The sequence below is a fragment of the Battus philenor genome, unplaced genomic scaffold (genome assembly GCF_028537555.1).
Source record: "Battus philenor isolate CCGP_79_NKW_IND1 unplaced genomic scaffold, ilBatPhil1.0.hap1 SCAF_13, whole genome shotgun sequence".
In the NCBI taxonomy this organism is placed as follows: Eukaryota; Metazoa; Arthropoda; class Insecta; order Lepidoptera; family Papilionidae; genus Battus; species Battus philenor.
This window is the reverse complement of record NW_027181675.1, coordinates 1472832-1488278: the sequence shown is the minus strand read 5'-3', so window position 1 is coordinate 1488278 and position 15447 is coordinate 1472832. Positions and strand designations below refer to the sequence as shown.

Sequence of the window (15447 nt, the reverse complement as noted above, 5' to 3'; positions counted from 1 at the left end):
CTTTATTGAATGAATAAAAATAAACTAAACACACCATTACCACGTAATTGGGTCTATGTTGCATTTGTTCGATGTTTTGAACGATTTCACTTTTATCTCGTACACGACGGATTACCGTAGTGCGAGGGTATTTCGCAAGCGATCTAATTGGATACGGTACAAAGGATCCACTTCGAGCTGCGTATGGATTTTTTTTAATATCAACGATCCCGAACGAAATATGGTTTTAATAAATCATATCCGGAGATGAATTTCTGAGACGGCATGAAAAGTTAACTTGAAATCGGTATCGTTCAGTTCTTATAATTGTAAAATGTAAGCGCATGGGAATCCACCATCATTTTTTTTTTGTTTCCCATATCTGCTATATATAAAAAAATGAATATTTAATGGAATCAAGCGTTACCTTGCAGAAGTCCATCCTAAGTAAAAAAGAGACCAATATTTAGCCCCTTCCGCACATGCAGTGGTAGTCGTGCAACAAAGTGCACCGCCCGCCAACTCGCTGATAAATGCGTATGCGGCAAACAATAAAACAAAAAACAAAAAAGTTGTGTAATTCGCATTGTTGCACGACTACCACTGCATGTGCGGAAGTGGCCCGATATTGGTCCTTTTCTTACTTAAAAAAATGAATATTTATCTATATGTCCTTTAAACAATCGTTAACTATGCATTTGAACACATGATGATCTGTAACAAAGTTGTTGTGCATGAACCCATGAAGGTTTCTAAGTCGGTATGACTAATTTTCCACAGATGGCGTTACTATCATTCCATATATTACCGTGACAGTTCATGTTGATTTGAATTGAAAAGAAAACCGTGAACCAATGATAACGTTTCGAGTTGTGGATGACATATGAATCTATAAACTAAATATATTTTGTTAAATTCCACGCAGACGTAGTCGCGGGGTGCAGCTAGTAATGATTAAAATTCGAACTTTGATTTCATTAATAGTTTAGTAATTTTCGATTTGTAAAACTATTGTCGAATTTTCTCCTCTTTCACCCCAAAGTTTTATTTACAAACCTTCCTTGTATTACCTCCCATTATCCAACACAATTCTTACATTATTACGATTTATTTATTTTTATTGTATACCTTATTATTGTATATTAGTGTAACAATGGGTCGGCTATCACCATCTCCAATCAGGGATGCAATGCTGAGGTTTTCTATCCTACTTCCAGCGGCATCTCACACTCTATTGTCTGTCTACTAAATATGAGACATCCTGTATAGATTTCCAATAGGTTGAAAATAAACGCCCAGCGCTGGGCTTGCCGTTTCGTCTTCACCACCCAAGAACCAAAAGGCCTCAGCGTCCATGTGCACTGGACTATACGGATCTCCTCATTCCTGGTTAGTTTTCCTAGATATATCCCGAGCATAGCCTTCTTCATGCCTTATTAAGTGACTACATGCTTGCGAATCAGGCCCGAAGTGAGAGACCAGGTTCCACAGCCCCAAGTGTGATGACTTAGTTGTAATTTATTATCAGAAATTCACTCTGTTTTTAAATTTCGAATTAATTCTATTTTAACAATTAAATTACAAGTGCAAATAAAAAAAAAGGTAAAAAAGGTATTTCTGGCCGCAAATCGTTTAAAGTAAAATAACTCGCTACAAAGAGCAAATAATATTTTGACGACATTAAAAATACGTTTGAACACAAAGGAGTTTTTATTTCATTCCATTTATAAAACGAACTCGGAGTGAGCGACGAAACAGCTGGGGGCCTTTGAATGTTGCCCGAATTTAATCAGGGATCTTATTAACTAAACACAGGATGATCCACCGCGACCGACAAAAGGTATTTATCTTCTAAACAATCGGTTTTGTGAAGGTAAATTTAATCAACCATTTACACCTATAATTAAACAAAATCCGGCAACACTGTAATATTGTACTGTACTGTGGGTTCGGGGTCGAAATGAAACACCACTGGTTCACAAGGAGTCCTTTATTCACAAATTAGATGGTCATCCTACTTTAACATATACTTTCGCTTAGTCGAAACTTCGCTTCCAAATCGCTCAAGAAATCACTGTTCAAATAACTTACCAAATAGTCACATTGTATCACTGATCGTAGATCTTAATCTTATAACTCGAAAAACAACACTGAACTGTCTACATGGGGAGTATACTTATTTATACTACGGATAAGGTTCTGGTAAGTTCGAGAGAGTACTCTGTTAGAATTTCCGAGATCCGTACACAAAAATTTATAAATAACTTTAAAGTCACTCGTGTTCTTGATCTTAGGTTTCCGTGTTTATAGCTTAGAGGGTTCTTTACCTCGTGCTTTGTAAAAATATGATATAAAAAATAATTAAAGAATGTAAAACATGCTTAACAACTTCATTATCTCAGATTTTATAATGACTAACCTGAAAATATATAACAGGAAAATTAACTATGTTAGAACGCCGCAAAATAAGTAATAAAATATTTAATATAATCAGAATTTACTGGAGCAACATTTTTATATTAATACTTAACAAAGAGTAAAAAAATAATACGTAATAACTATTTTGAACTTAATTAGGAAGCTTATTCAAATTTCCGAACCAAAAAATCGAGAATTTTGAACAGGCACGCACTGGTAGAATAATCTAAAATTTATATAGATAGAAAGGTCTAGTCCAAAGTTTCCCAAACTATTTTTGTGTCGTAGACCCCCTACTTACCTGATATTGATTTCCTGTAAATTTCTAACTGTAGTGAAGTTTAGTGTTAAAAACTTAAAGTAAAAACACATGTTAATTTATACATTCATTAATTGAATTTAAATTAAAACTACTTAAAATAAAATTTTGTATCTGTTATGAAAATTTTCGTAACATTAAATAAACATAAAATAAACTATAAATGAAATAGCATAAGCCTTTGCTTCAGTCAATATTTTTAGTGAGAAGGATGAACCTGATGCTTTAATAATAAGTTACCCATTTTCATTTCATAGACCCCCAAATTTTTTTTCGCTGACGTAGACCCCTTGCAGGTTGTCATAGACCCCTAGGGGTCGAAATAGACCACTTTGGGAATCACTAATCTAGTCAATGAAGTTGAATGAATGTATTTATACATGTCTTAAAAGCTAGAGATTCCTTGTGAGATGTTTTTTTTTTTAAAGAAATTGATATTATAACGGTTGCTCCGTACAGTACCCGGTGATAAATATTGCACATCGAGCTTTAGAAAGAGACAGTTGATTTCGGATTCGTAGAGCCTTATCTCTGTCGCACGAAATACAACGACTGACAAAACGTCACATAGGTAGTGTGGGACAGAGATAGTGCTCTACGAAGCCGAAATTAGCCGATTGTCTCTTTCCAAAGGTCGATGTGCAATATTTATTGCCGGGTACTGTAATACTTTTTTAATTAAATTATTTATGGGCCGTAATTTAGAATAATATATGATTAATAGTGACATACAGATGATAAATGCAAAAAATAAAATGAAACTCGTAATACGTAAATATCGTTTCAAAAAGTTAATAAATCCTTCATGGGTTTAAGTGTACACATATATAATAAAGTTACACAAGATATCTTACACCTTCCATTTCTTCATTTTAAATTTAAAATTAAAATATATATTAATAAATAAATCTTTACATAGCGTTTAAGAGTGTTGTTCCAATTGTATGAAACTTGGTTTATTGTCTAATTAACACGATTGATATTATAATGTACACTCGAAATAAAAATTATTAAATTTCATTTTAAAAAGCTAATCTAAGAACAGAGTATCTGCCGGCTCATAACAGATTAGCGTTCTGAACCAGTGGTAACTTACTACTTGTGGATAAAATAAATTAAAATAAAGTTATTTTGAATGCATTGCAAAGAGACCTCGTCAAAACCGCCCTTCTTTGCGTAGTCTCTTTGAATTGTTGAAAAGTCACATCTAAGTCTGTCACTGCATGAAAACTTGAACTTACTTATAATTTAAGTCGAGAATATATGAACACAATACTATACTTATGACTTATGTGTTAACTTATTTAAAATGCTAGTAAAAGTTGGTTATGATTTACAAACTCGAAAGACAATAGTGATTTTACTGTGGACTCTTATCAGATGCGCTATATTCCCACATAATAGCATCAAAAAATCCTATTATATTGTAAAGGATTATTTGATGATAGATCTAGATAAAAATACTATATTATGGATGTTGACAAAAAAACTGTCTGAGATTTTTCTAGATTCTTCTCAGATCAAGGCGCTTTTGAAGGCTTCGTAGCTCTAAAAGATGACTTATAGGGAAGTTGAATCTGATTGTAGCTTCTATTTGGACTCTTCTAGCGTTCTACTCATCTAAACTTCCGAATTTATGTGATTAAAAACATGTATGAAAGCTCACTTTGATTTGTCGAATGATAACGAAAGCTCGCTTGAACTCCGGTAAGTAAAGGCGATGTTCACATGTGTATGGTCAACAGGATACCCGCACTCGACACAACTTCCGTGAGTGCACATACTCGTCGCCAACCTTCTGCGACCACTGCGGCTCCCTGCTCTACGGGCTCATCCACCAGGGCCTGAAGTGTCAAGGTACAGCGGGAGACGGACGCCGTAGACGATATCTCTTTCAGCTTCGCTTCGCTTACTAACGCCATCTTTCGCTTTCTTTTCAGCTGATGGTGTGCTGTTTTATCTTTTGCTAATATCTTTAATGTTTTATTCGATTCGATTTCTATTCCCGTTAACTGTTTTCGAGAGGAATATTTTCGAAAATTTCGAAAACCGTTAGCTGGTGACTCTTGCATATGCTTTAAATTGTTTCTATTTCTACCATTTCTCATTTCTATTACTTCTATGCTAGTGTTCTAGAATAGGATATATAAGTTCGTTTGTTATTACAAAGGCCGCGTACGCTCCCCACAAGTGGAACACGTGGACGTTCCTTGCACCAACATTTTGTGACCATTGCGGTACATTGCTCCACGGCCTGGCTCATCAGGGCTACAAGTGCGAAGGTACACGTCGATGTAATGCGTCACCAAATTTAAATTAGCTCCCGGATTAGCGTGATCACGAACGTTATCAGATGTGTCGATAAATGTGTACCGGAATAATGTACTTGAATTAGTTTTTTCTAGAACTGTGAATCGATGTGTAAGAAAAATAATAGATGATGAATAGTTAAATTAGATGAGAAATATTTCCCGTTGAATGGAACGTCTAGGTATTAACCGCAAACCTTTGCCTGATATTTTTAAATTACATCATTGCACAGAAACAAGTAGATTACCTTTCCAAACGTAAGCTTATTACATTTCATTGTTGCTTATTGTCAATTTAACTTCACTTCGTATCTCTTCATTTGCATTGTCTACAGTTTATCTAGGTCAGTGCTTCCCAACCTTTCTATATTCTCGAACCGCTTGATAAAACTTTACATTTATAATTACCCTCCATTCATAACTACTAAAGATATATATTTTTTTAAATCTAGTCTAGTTTCAGTCACTTGATATATTGAGAATTACCGTAAGGAGATTTCCCTTTTATTTACATTAATAAAATATTTTTTTTATCGTTTAATTCTTTATCTATTGATATTTTTAAAACAGTTCATGCTTCATTTTGGATATAAATCATAGTATTGCATACAGGATGATTGATTATAAGTATATTATTTTCAATACACCTATATAAAGCGATAATTCTGCTATAATTCATTATAATTCTAAGATTAATCTGTTTTTTTTTTTTTTATTGAAATACGACAGGCCAAAAACTTCCTGAAGTACAAAGTCTGCAAGGACAGACAGTAATTATTTTTACATTATTTATTATTTGTAATACCATTGATTTTTATATAGGGTGTACATTACTGGACAGTATGCTATACATTAAACAATTTAAATCTGTTTCACTTTAAAACAGTTTTAAGCTCCCTGTATTTTTAATATTACTGTTAATACTTGGAATATCCAGTTTGACAAGCACAGTTTGGGAATCGCTGTTCTAACTTGCATGTTATCTGCCCTCGCTTTCGCAATTCCATTAAAGTTCTATTTGATTTCTCTGCAAAGTTTATATCGTTACTTTATGCTATTTTCCTTATTCTCTGCATTGTTTAAATGTAAAAATACTAATATGTTTATGTGTGAACTATTTATCTATTTGGAATTTTTGATTTTGCTATTGTATGTGTAATTAATTAAATTTAATATAATTTCTTCTTGTTATTCTTCTTTTCAGCTGATAGACCATTATAAGACCAGGGACTCGCCCAAAGATCGCGACGATGATCGGTCTTTCTAGCGACTTCCCACGATCTTAATCATACTAGTCCACTAAGTGGGAGACCTTTTCCTCCTCCAATGACCATCGGTTGCACGGGCGAAGTGCCACACGCACTGCCACTTGAGACGACCAATTCTTTGAGCTACGCTAGTGATCTTGGTTCCTTTGCGAATCTCAATACTGATTCGACCTCGGAACGAAGCTCAGAGCATAGCCCTCTCAGTTGCTCTATGTCGTGTTTTCACCGATCATTATAAAATACGGAAATATTATCTATAAAAACAAAGATACGGATACTAATTTCTATGTTATATAGATTCAATAAATAAATTTAAATAAAAATATCAAGTCTCTCGTCATCAAATTTTGGATTTTCATTATCTTAAATAGGATAGTAAAGCCTTTATTTATGAATATCGATTGCAAGTAATTATTCTTATGGTAAAAATTCACTAAGTAACTTAAAAATGTACGAATAATTTTTCGTGTTAAATCAGTGATCTTATTTCTTCGAAACTCCGAGCATAGCATAGCCTTTTCATGAGGCTTTAAGTAAATGACCACATAGTAATATTTAATTTATAATAAATGAAAATCTCTCGTACAACCGTTGGTCGTTGGAACCCAGAGATTCTAGAATGACAAACACAAACCAAAAGACATGCCGAGTGTGGGTCCCCCCCTAAGTGGAATGATGACATAAACAATGTCAAGGCCGATCATCGTGGCGTTCTTTGAATAACGTCTAATGGCTGATGATAATGATGAATTGAATATCACAAAGAAGTGATGAACTTTGTACAACTCTATATTAATTATAAAATAATTCTCTTTCACCTTAGACATTTAATTTAAAACAAACAAAACCTCAAGGAGTTTCCATTGTCATTACAAATTAACGAAAACACAATTTCAAATGTGTATTCACTGTGCTCGAACGTGAAGATAATGAGGTAAGTAACAGAATAAGTACAAATTAAGTAACAAACAAAGCGTCGACTGCGAACATGGTATTAAATTGAAACTTCGTTTCGTATTATGTTTTATAAGCAAATAACTTGTATTTAGTGATCGTAATTGTAATGTTAATTACTTTTCTAAATTAAATTTAATAGATGTGTACTATTAATACATATTTTCAACAGGAACTTTATGTTTCAAATTAAAACAGAACGATTTTTTTTTTACCTTTTATTGTAATAGATATAATGATTGTATTTAGTGGCAGATCTAAGTTACACAACCCAGCTTTCATATTAAATGCACTAAAAAGGAGTACAACATACAATAGATAAGATTAAGTCTCAGAAATAAGTCAAAAAAGGTCTAGCAAGATCCCAAGCTAGTCAAAAATTTAATAAAATAGCTATAGTTGTATAAAATTAAAACTAGAAATAAAAATTACAACAAATAGTAAGATATAATAAAATCAGGCGTTACCTCGCGGAAGTCCATCCTAACTAAGAAAGGAACTATAGTTATATATAGTTACTTCCGCTATGCAGCAGTAGTCGTGCAATAAAGTGCACCGCTCGCCAGCCCGCTAGTAAATGCGCGTGCGGCAAACAATGCGAAACACGACTACCATCGTCAATCTACTCTACACGTGTTTCAACCCTCCACGGGGCATTACGGGCATATTGCTTACTACTTACTTACTGCTGCATAGCGGAAGTAGCTATATATTAGTTCCCTTCCTAAATAGCAAAATGTAAATAAAATTCAAAATTTGAGTCAAAACTGTGTTGCAAACTGTGTTCAAGGAACAAAGATAAGAGAAGGAAGATGATGCACGGAAGACGATTTGTGATTTGCTATTTACTTTGATTTAATTGCTATTTTAATAAATACCTTCAACATAGACTTACAAAATAAATTATTGAAAATATGTTATTATATGTATGTCTAGTGTCATTGTCGTTTATGTTTGAAAAGAAAGTTCTTGTTGAAATACCATTTCTGTAATCGACAAAATCATACTAATACTGTTGGAAAGGAATCTTTGATTATTTTAATGAAACTTGTGAAGTACAAATAATGTAAGTGCGGTTTCCCATTCAGCATGCGACATGAACGTGCACAAGCGCTGCGAGGAGTCAGTGCCCAATCTGTGTGGCTGCGACCACACGGAGCGGCGCGGGCGCATCCAGCTCTCCGTCTCCTGCCACGGCAACAAGCTCAACGTCGAAGGTAAAAGATTTTCAATGAAGGGTACTCTTAAAACACGGGTATTCGAAAAATACGTGTATTCTAAGAACACAGGTGCTCTAATAACACAGGGACTCTATGAACACGGGTGCTCTAATAACACAGGTACTCGAAAAACACGGGATCTCTGTGAACACGGGTGCTCTAATAGCACAGATACTCGAAAAAGACGGGTACTCTAAGAATACGGATGCTCTAATTACTCAAAAAAGATCACGGATGTTCGAAATGTTACATTTCCTTGAGTTATACATTTTTATAGACATTATCTTGGTGTATGTATTTTCAGGTGAGACTGTATAGTTTTGATTAATAAAATGTAAAATGTACCCCAAACATGTAATGCTAAAAGTTACCGAAGAAAATATTTTTTGTAGCTAATACGTTCTTATGTGTTCAAACTAGACCGACATACATATAAGACGCCAATTCTGATCTTACAACAAAGCGCTGCTTCTGAAAACAGATATTTTTATTTTATTACGTAATTAGGTTACATTGGCATAATTTACATTTTAGTCAAACAAAATTATACAATAGTCTCACCTGAAAACAAAGAAACAACATTTAAATGTTATTGTAAGGTTTTTTTTATTATTTTATAGTTTTATAACACTCTAAGAGGAAAATTTTATGATAAATCAATGCAATGACATATGGCAATCCTCTTAAAAAATTACAATAGAGAAATATACTTTTTTAATGGATTTATAAAATTTCAGCACGGCCTATTTTGTAGCTATAATCAAATACACATTTTATCCTTATTACAATACCAATCTTTTATCGTTCAACAGTAAAGCAGGGACGGAATCTTATCCCGATGGACCCTAACGGCTTGTCCGATCCATACGTAAAGCTGAAGCTGATCCCGGACTCCGACAACGTGAAGAAAAAAACCAAGACCATTCGCAGCACGCTCAACCCCGTGTGGAACGAGACCCTCACCTTCGACCTGAAGCCGGAGGACAAGGACCGTCGCCTCCTAATCGAGGTAATGCTCTTTACACGAATCATCATATCAGCCAAAAGGCGCCCAATGCAAGATATAGGCTGCCCCTCTACCCACATCCAACGACTTCTCATGATCTTCTTTATTTCTTTTTTTTTTGGCCCCCGCTATAGAGGACCTCTCCTTCCACCCCCTATTTAATTGGGAACAGGGTTTTGTATTTCTTAATAATTTTTTCACTTGAATTTTTATTTTCGTTCTCGTCTTCCATAGTACACAATATCTTTTTTTTTTCCTTTTATCATTCTACAATTACATCTTCATTTCTCAATCATTCCATTCCTTTCGTACATCCTTAAACACTTCAATTATCAATTTCTATTACAGTATCACAGTTTTAATTGGTTTAATTATTTTCTCGTGTACATCAATTTTATCACGGATTTATTTAACAATTTTTTTTTGTATCAACGAATCTATTTTAATAACTTTATAATGTTTTATCCATCTCATGATCATGTCTATACCATCGGTCTACCTAAAGGGAGGTCTACCCACGCTGAGTTTACCAATTTATGGTCACCACACGAGAACCTTTCAGCCAATGGCTGTCAGTCACACAGGTGATGTGCTCCTCCCAGTGCCACTTCGTTTTACCTGGTGTATCTAAACGTAACAAACCAACTTGTAGGTAGACATAGCCTGCGTTAAATATAAGTTTATGTAATAAAAGCACTAATATATAGCTACTTCCGCTATGTAGCAGTAGTCGTGCAATAAAGTGCACCGCCCGCCAGCCCGGTGATAAATGCTAAACACCGAAGCTTGGTGTTTGGCACTAATCGGTGTAACATTACTCCTGAAGATGCTCCGTGGAGGGGTGAATCACGTGTCGAGTGATTTAACGGTGGTAGTGGTGTAATTCGCATTGTTTGCCGCATACGCATTTATCAGCGGGCTGGCGGGCGATTAAAGGAGTATTCAAAAAGCAAATATGAAGATGCTTCAAACAAGTAATTCATCGAACTCCGTCAGTGATCTAAGTTTGTCGGCATATCTTCTTATATCTGATTTGATCTTTCAGCAAAGCAATAGTTTCCTTCAGGACGTATGTTGATCCTGAGCATAGATGTTGGTACATTTTATAACAATCTTTCACAATCAGTGTTCCTGAATATCTAACATCATCATCGTTTCAGTTATAGGATGTCCACTGCTGGGCATAGACCTTTCCCAATGGGTTTCCAAAAGGATCGCTTGGAAGCGGCTTACATCCAATATAACCACGATCTTAAAGAAGTCGTCTAGACTTGTTACTGAACGTTCTACATTTCGCTTGCCGGTGCATAGTTTGAAGTACATAACCTTATGGTCCTAGCAGCTATATCTTCCGTCCACTATGTCGCCCGCCCACTGTAACTTTAACTTGCTAATCTGTTGCTCTATGTCAAATAATTTCATTCGGCTCCTCTTTCCTGGTTCTATCTCGAAAATAGAGACCGAACATAGCCCTCTTCAAGACTCGCAAACTTACCTATTTATATATATATATATATATATATATATATAGAGAGAGAGAGAGAGAGAGAGAGAGAATTGTTTAAGTTGATTTTGTAACATACTATAGTAATTATTAATTATAATATCCTAGATATGGGACTGGGATCGCACCTCTCGAAACGACTTCATGGGGTCGTTGTCCTTCGGCATTTCGGAGGTGATGAAGGCACCGGCGGACGGCTGGTTCAAGCTGCTTACCCAGGAAGAGGGAGAGTTCTACAACGTGCCCGTTCCCGAAGAAGGCGCAGACCTTGCCCAACTGAAGAATCAAATGAAGGTAGGGTCTTGGACCTGGTTCTCATATAAGACCATTTCGTGTCTTCTAGCATCTCAAGTGGATCTCCTTCTCTTCGAAACAACGGCAAGAACGCTAACGTCATTCAAGTGTCAAATATTCAAATAAAGAACAAAAACAGATGTTAGTAACTGGGTACATGAGATACCCTGGCATTAAAGGGTGGTTTTTCCACCCAGAGTTACCGATAAATGAAGAGTGAATTGGTACTCCTCGGCGACAAACATATAAAGAAAAATCTAGACATTTCTACAGACTATTGTAAGGTTAAATTCTAAGACTACAATTAATCAAACTGCAGCAGATTAAATACTAACAATTTTGGTCTCGAATATATGTTTTACATTTAATTATTAACTATGGAAAAATTATTTAATATATAGGATGATTGATTATAGGTATAAAAGTTTTGAAGAGATGATTTTGTTATTGTTACATTGTTAGAAAACATTTAAGGATCTTAAATCTATTTCCAGTCTCCCTGTATAAAGTCACTCTAAACTTTATTGGAATACGACACGTAATTTCTAGCAGTATGTCTTTTACACCTATAAACAATCATCCTATATAATTATCTACTCCAATAGGAAATTCTGATTAAGATATATGCGCAAAGTCTTGGTGAAATCTTTACCTTTCTAAGGGGTTTTACAGATCTTTTCTAAATTTTGATAATTATTTTATTCTGCAGGCCACTAATGTGGGAGTGCGCAGGGCTGCAGCACCTCCGGACCGGGAGGTGCCGCACAACATGGCGGCTGCTGACGTCATCCGCGCTTCGGACTTCAACTTCATCATGGTCCTGGGAAAGGGATCCTTCGGAAAGGTAACCGCAGGGTATAATAATTATAGGAAATCCTTCATTTGTTAACCTTCATTTTACTGTAAAGGAATATATAACAGAAATATTATTTATATATATTTATATGTACCGCTGGTATACCTAAACAAACTCTGGTAAAGTCCAGAAGGGTTGTAGAGTTTTCAAGAGTTGGAACTGCGCAGGTAATGCTTGCCGAGCGGCGCGGCACGGACGAGCTGTACGCCATCAAGATCCTGAAGAAGGACATTATCATCCAGGACGATGACGTCGAGTGCACCATGGTGGAGAAGCGTGTCCTGGCTCTCAGCAGCAAACCACCATTCCTTGTTCAGCTTCACTCTTGTTTCCAAACCATGGTAATTACCCCCCTGTAAGGTTGTTACGAATCTCAAAATCTCTTTGTAGTCTTATAAAGTAAAAAAGTCTAAATATACAGGATGCCTTCCTCAGCTACTGCAGGAAGGTGGTGATAAATGCAACAGGCAAAAATAAAACAAACACTAAAATATAGAAATAAAAGAAATATAGTAGTACCAAAAATAGTGCAATAAACAGTATTATATAAGATGATAATTATAAAGAAAATACGTGTTAAATATTTGAACAATAAATATAATGGATGCAAAATAAAATAGTAGGGAAACCTAGAATGTAGTAGTTGAGGATGGATGTATGGCTAATGGAATGAAAGAGAAAGACTGGGAAAATTGTAGAATGACAGAAACAGTACGACAGATAAGATGATACATGAAAGAGAAGAATGATAATAATAAAAAATATGAATAAATTACTAGAAATAAAAAGTCCCTGTCCCACACGAGATAGGGGAACGAGAGGTCCCTAACAGCGGGGACCATAAAAAAATATATACAGGATGATTTTTGATTTATTTTTTGTTTAAAGTAAAAAGATTTGAAGGGGTGAACATATTGCTCTTTTGCTGTCAAGTAATGTATAGTTCATCCTATCCAAAAACCAACGGTTACAGAAATAATAAATATCGTAATTACAATATAGTAAGGAAAAGCGTTTACACTACCCGGCGATAAATATTGAACATCGACCTTTGGAAAGAGATAATCGGCTAATTTCGGCTTTGTAGAGCACTAGCTCTTTTCCACACTACTTATGTGACGTTTTGTCAGTCGTTGTATATCGTGCGACAGAGATAACGATCTACGAATCCGAAGTTAGCCGTAGCCACTCCTTATTACATCACCTACCTGCCAATATAAGTTCCGTAGAAATTTGCCCAGCTTATTCAGAGATTTGCCGGAACAAATAGACAGACAGACAGAAAAAAAATAATTTTGGTATATTTACCATATATATATATATATTGAAATAAATGTTGAAAATGGCGATTATTTTAATAATACATACAGACACTTCAATTTTCTTTATATATATGTAAATATATATATATAGTTAAGATTATATAAACAATTTGACGGCGATGTTTTTTTCAACTTCTTCTCGTGTTCAGGATCGACTCTACTTCGTGATGGAATATGTCAACGGAGGTGACCTGATGTTCCAGATCCAACAATGCGGCAAGTTCAAGGAGCCGGTCGCTGTGTAAGTTCTCTTTGTTACCCTCGAGCAAAGCTTGAATCGTTAGTGCGTTCTTGGTGACGTATGAGAAGCGAGTGAGCTTTTCAAATCTATCACCTACTTGGAAAGTCAAGTAGTGCGTACGCGCACGAGGCTCTCACAGTAGAGGCAAGAACTGCCGTAAATAGATCCCTGCACTCGGGCGAGTGTACTGTACCCATTGATTTAACATTACGGTTGGGAGCCTAGGGAACAGTATAATGTACAAATTTGGAATAGGTTAGACAGGGTATGCTTGCTCTCGAATCAATCTTCCAATATTAAAAGAGACGAAGGGTTAGGCTTGAACAGTATTCGCAAGTAGAAATTCAAAAGTACCTTCTTCTCAAGTGAAAACACTTTCATTATTGTAATGCCAAAGTGTACAGATTATGTGACATCCACTATCTGAAAAAAAAAACAAATTCAACATTAATCGAACTATAGTTCGTTCGCGTTAAGAATACAGTGATTAACTTTTATTTAAATCAAAAGCACTTTCGAATAGTCAATCAACATAAAATGTCGCCATATTACCCCTATAAAGCCTTTAGCCCCAAACCTGCTCAGAAGACAGTTCTGCTGAGAAGAACCGGCAAGAAATTTAACAATTGCTCTTTGCAAATATAGTTTTATAATATATTCGACAATCGAACCACGCCCCTAATCAACGACAGAGAAATATATTTAGGACGATTTGATTGGTTACGGGGCGTGGCTAGGGCTGCGGACAATGTTTATCCGCAACCTAACCTAACCATGCCCGCTTAACGCGATTGAACTGCACAGTTGACGCGATTAACTTGTAGGTAGAAGGTATAGAAATTTGGAGATTAAACTTTCAATTAGTGCGAACAGATCAGTTTCGCACTTTCTTTACAGCCTATTGGAATATATATATATATATATATATATATATATATATATATATATATATACATATAGCAGTCACTCTAAAATTATTGTTAAAGTTTATAAAGAAAGCCTAATATTACATTTTGCGTATTGGTGATTTAAAGCTGAAGTAGCAATAGTGCGTAGAAGAGATCTCCGCTGGTGCCTTAGGATTGAATCTCTATCTACTGTATTGAAAGAAATATGTTAGCCAGTAATCAGTGAACGAATAAGGAGATATGTCGATGAAGGGAAGTTACCAACCTACCCCAGGGGACTGGTAAATTAAAGTGGCAGTAGGCAATTCACACAGCGAGCAAAACAAGTGGCTGCTAAGGGGCGATAGGATTTTGAAGTGGAAACCACGGAAAGACAAGGTGGATAAACAATAATATTTCGGAAGACGTTGAATAAAGATCCCTTAAAAATGCTTCAATTGAAAATCTATGAAAGGGTCTATCTCCAGTAGTGGACTTTTCTAATGATGTACCATTTCAAAAATTTAAATTTCCCACTTTAGTACTCTTTCCAGTGGTGAATGCCGACTTTTACCTGACACGATACTAAATCCGTCTTTCTCTTTTGTCACAATACGTTGAGTTTTATTTTTATAAATCTAAAATTTGAAAATTTAACTGCAAAGCAATTGGTTTATCTTATTGATATTCCAACTTATGAATTATTAACAATAAATGTTTCGATATCACATCAATCACATCCTAACGTATACGTTCACCTAATGTAGATACAATAAATTGTATTTGTAGAGATGGGTTAAAATTTCTGGGTTGGCAGTTCGGTGGTGCGCGTTTATATTTCGACTTAGTCGACGCTCGCCTGTGAGTACC

At 35.3% G+C, this 15447-nt stretch overlaps 1 protein-coding gene across 1 annotated transcript in view; it reads left to right on the top strand.

Moving 5' to 3' along the window:
* Pkc53E (Protein C kinase 53E) overlaps window positions 1-15447 on the top strand; it is a 274807-nt gene that overhangs the window by 255234 nt on the left and 4126 nt on the right. Inside the window, exons 4-10 of the mRNA XM_068776905.1 lie at window positions 4462-4573; window positions 8336-8464; window positions 9280-9476; window positions 11086-11271; window positions 11981-12115; window positions 12295-12468; window positions 13599-13690. Of these exons, the coding sequence (XP_068633006.1) occupies window positions 4462-4573; window positions 8336-8464; window positions 9280-9476; window positions 11086-11271; window positions 11981-12115; window positions 12295-12468; window positions 13599-13690 (1025 nt within the window). The remainder of the gene's footprint in view (window positions 1-4461; window positions 4574-8335; window positions 8465-9279; window positions 9477-11085; window positions 11272-11980; window positions 12116-12294; window positions 12469-13598; window positions 13691-15447) is intronic.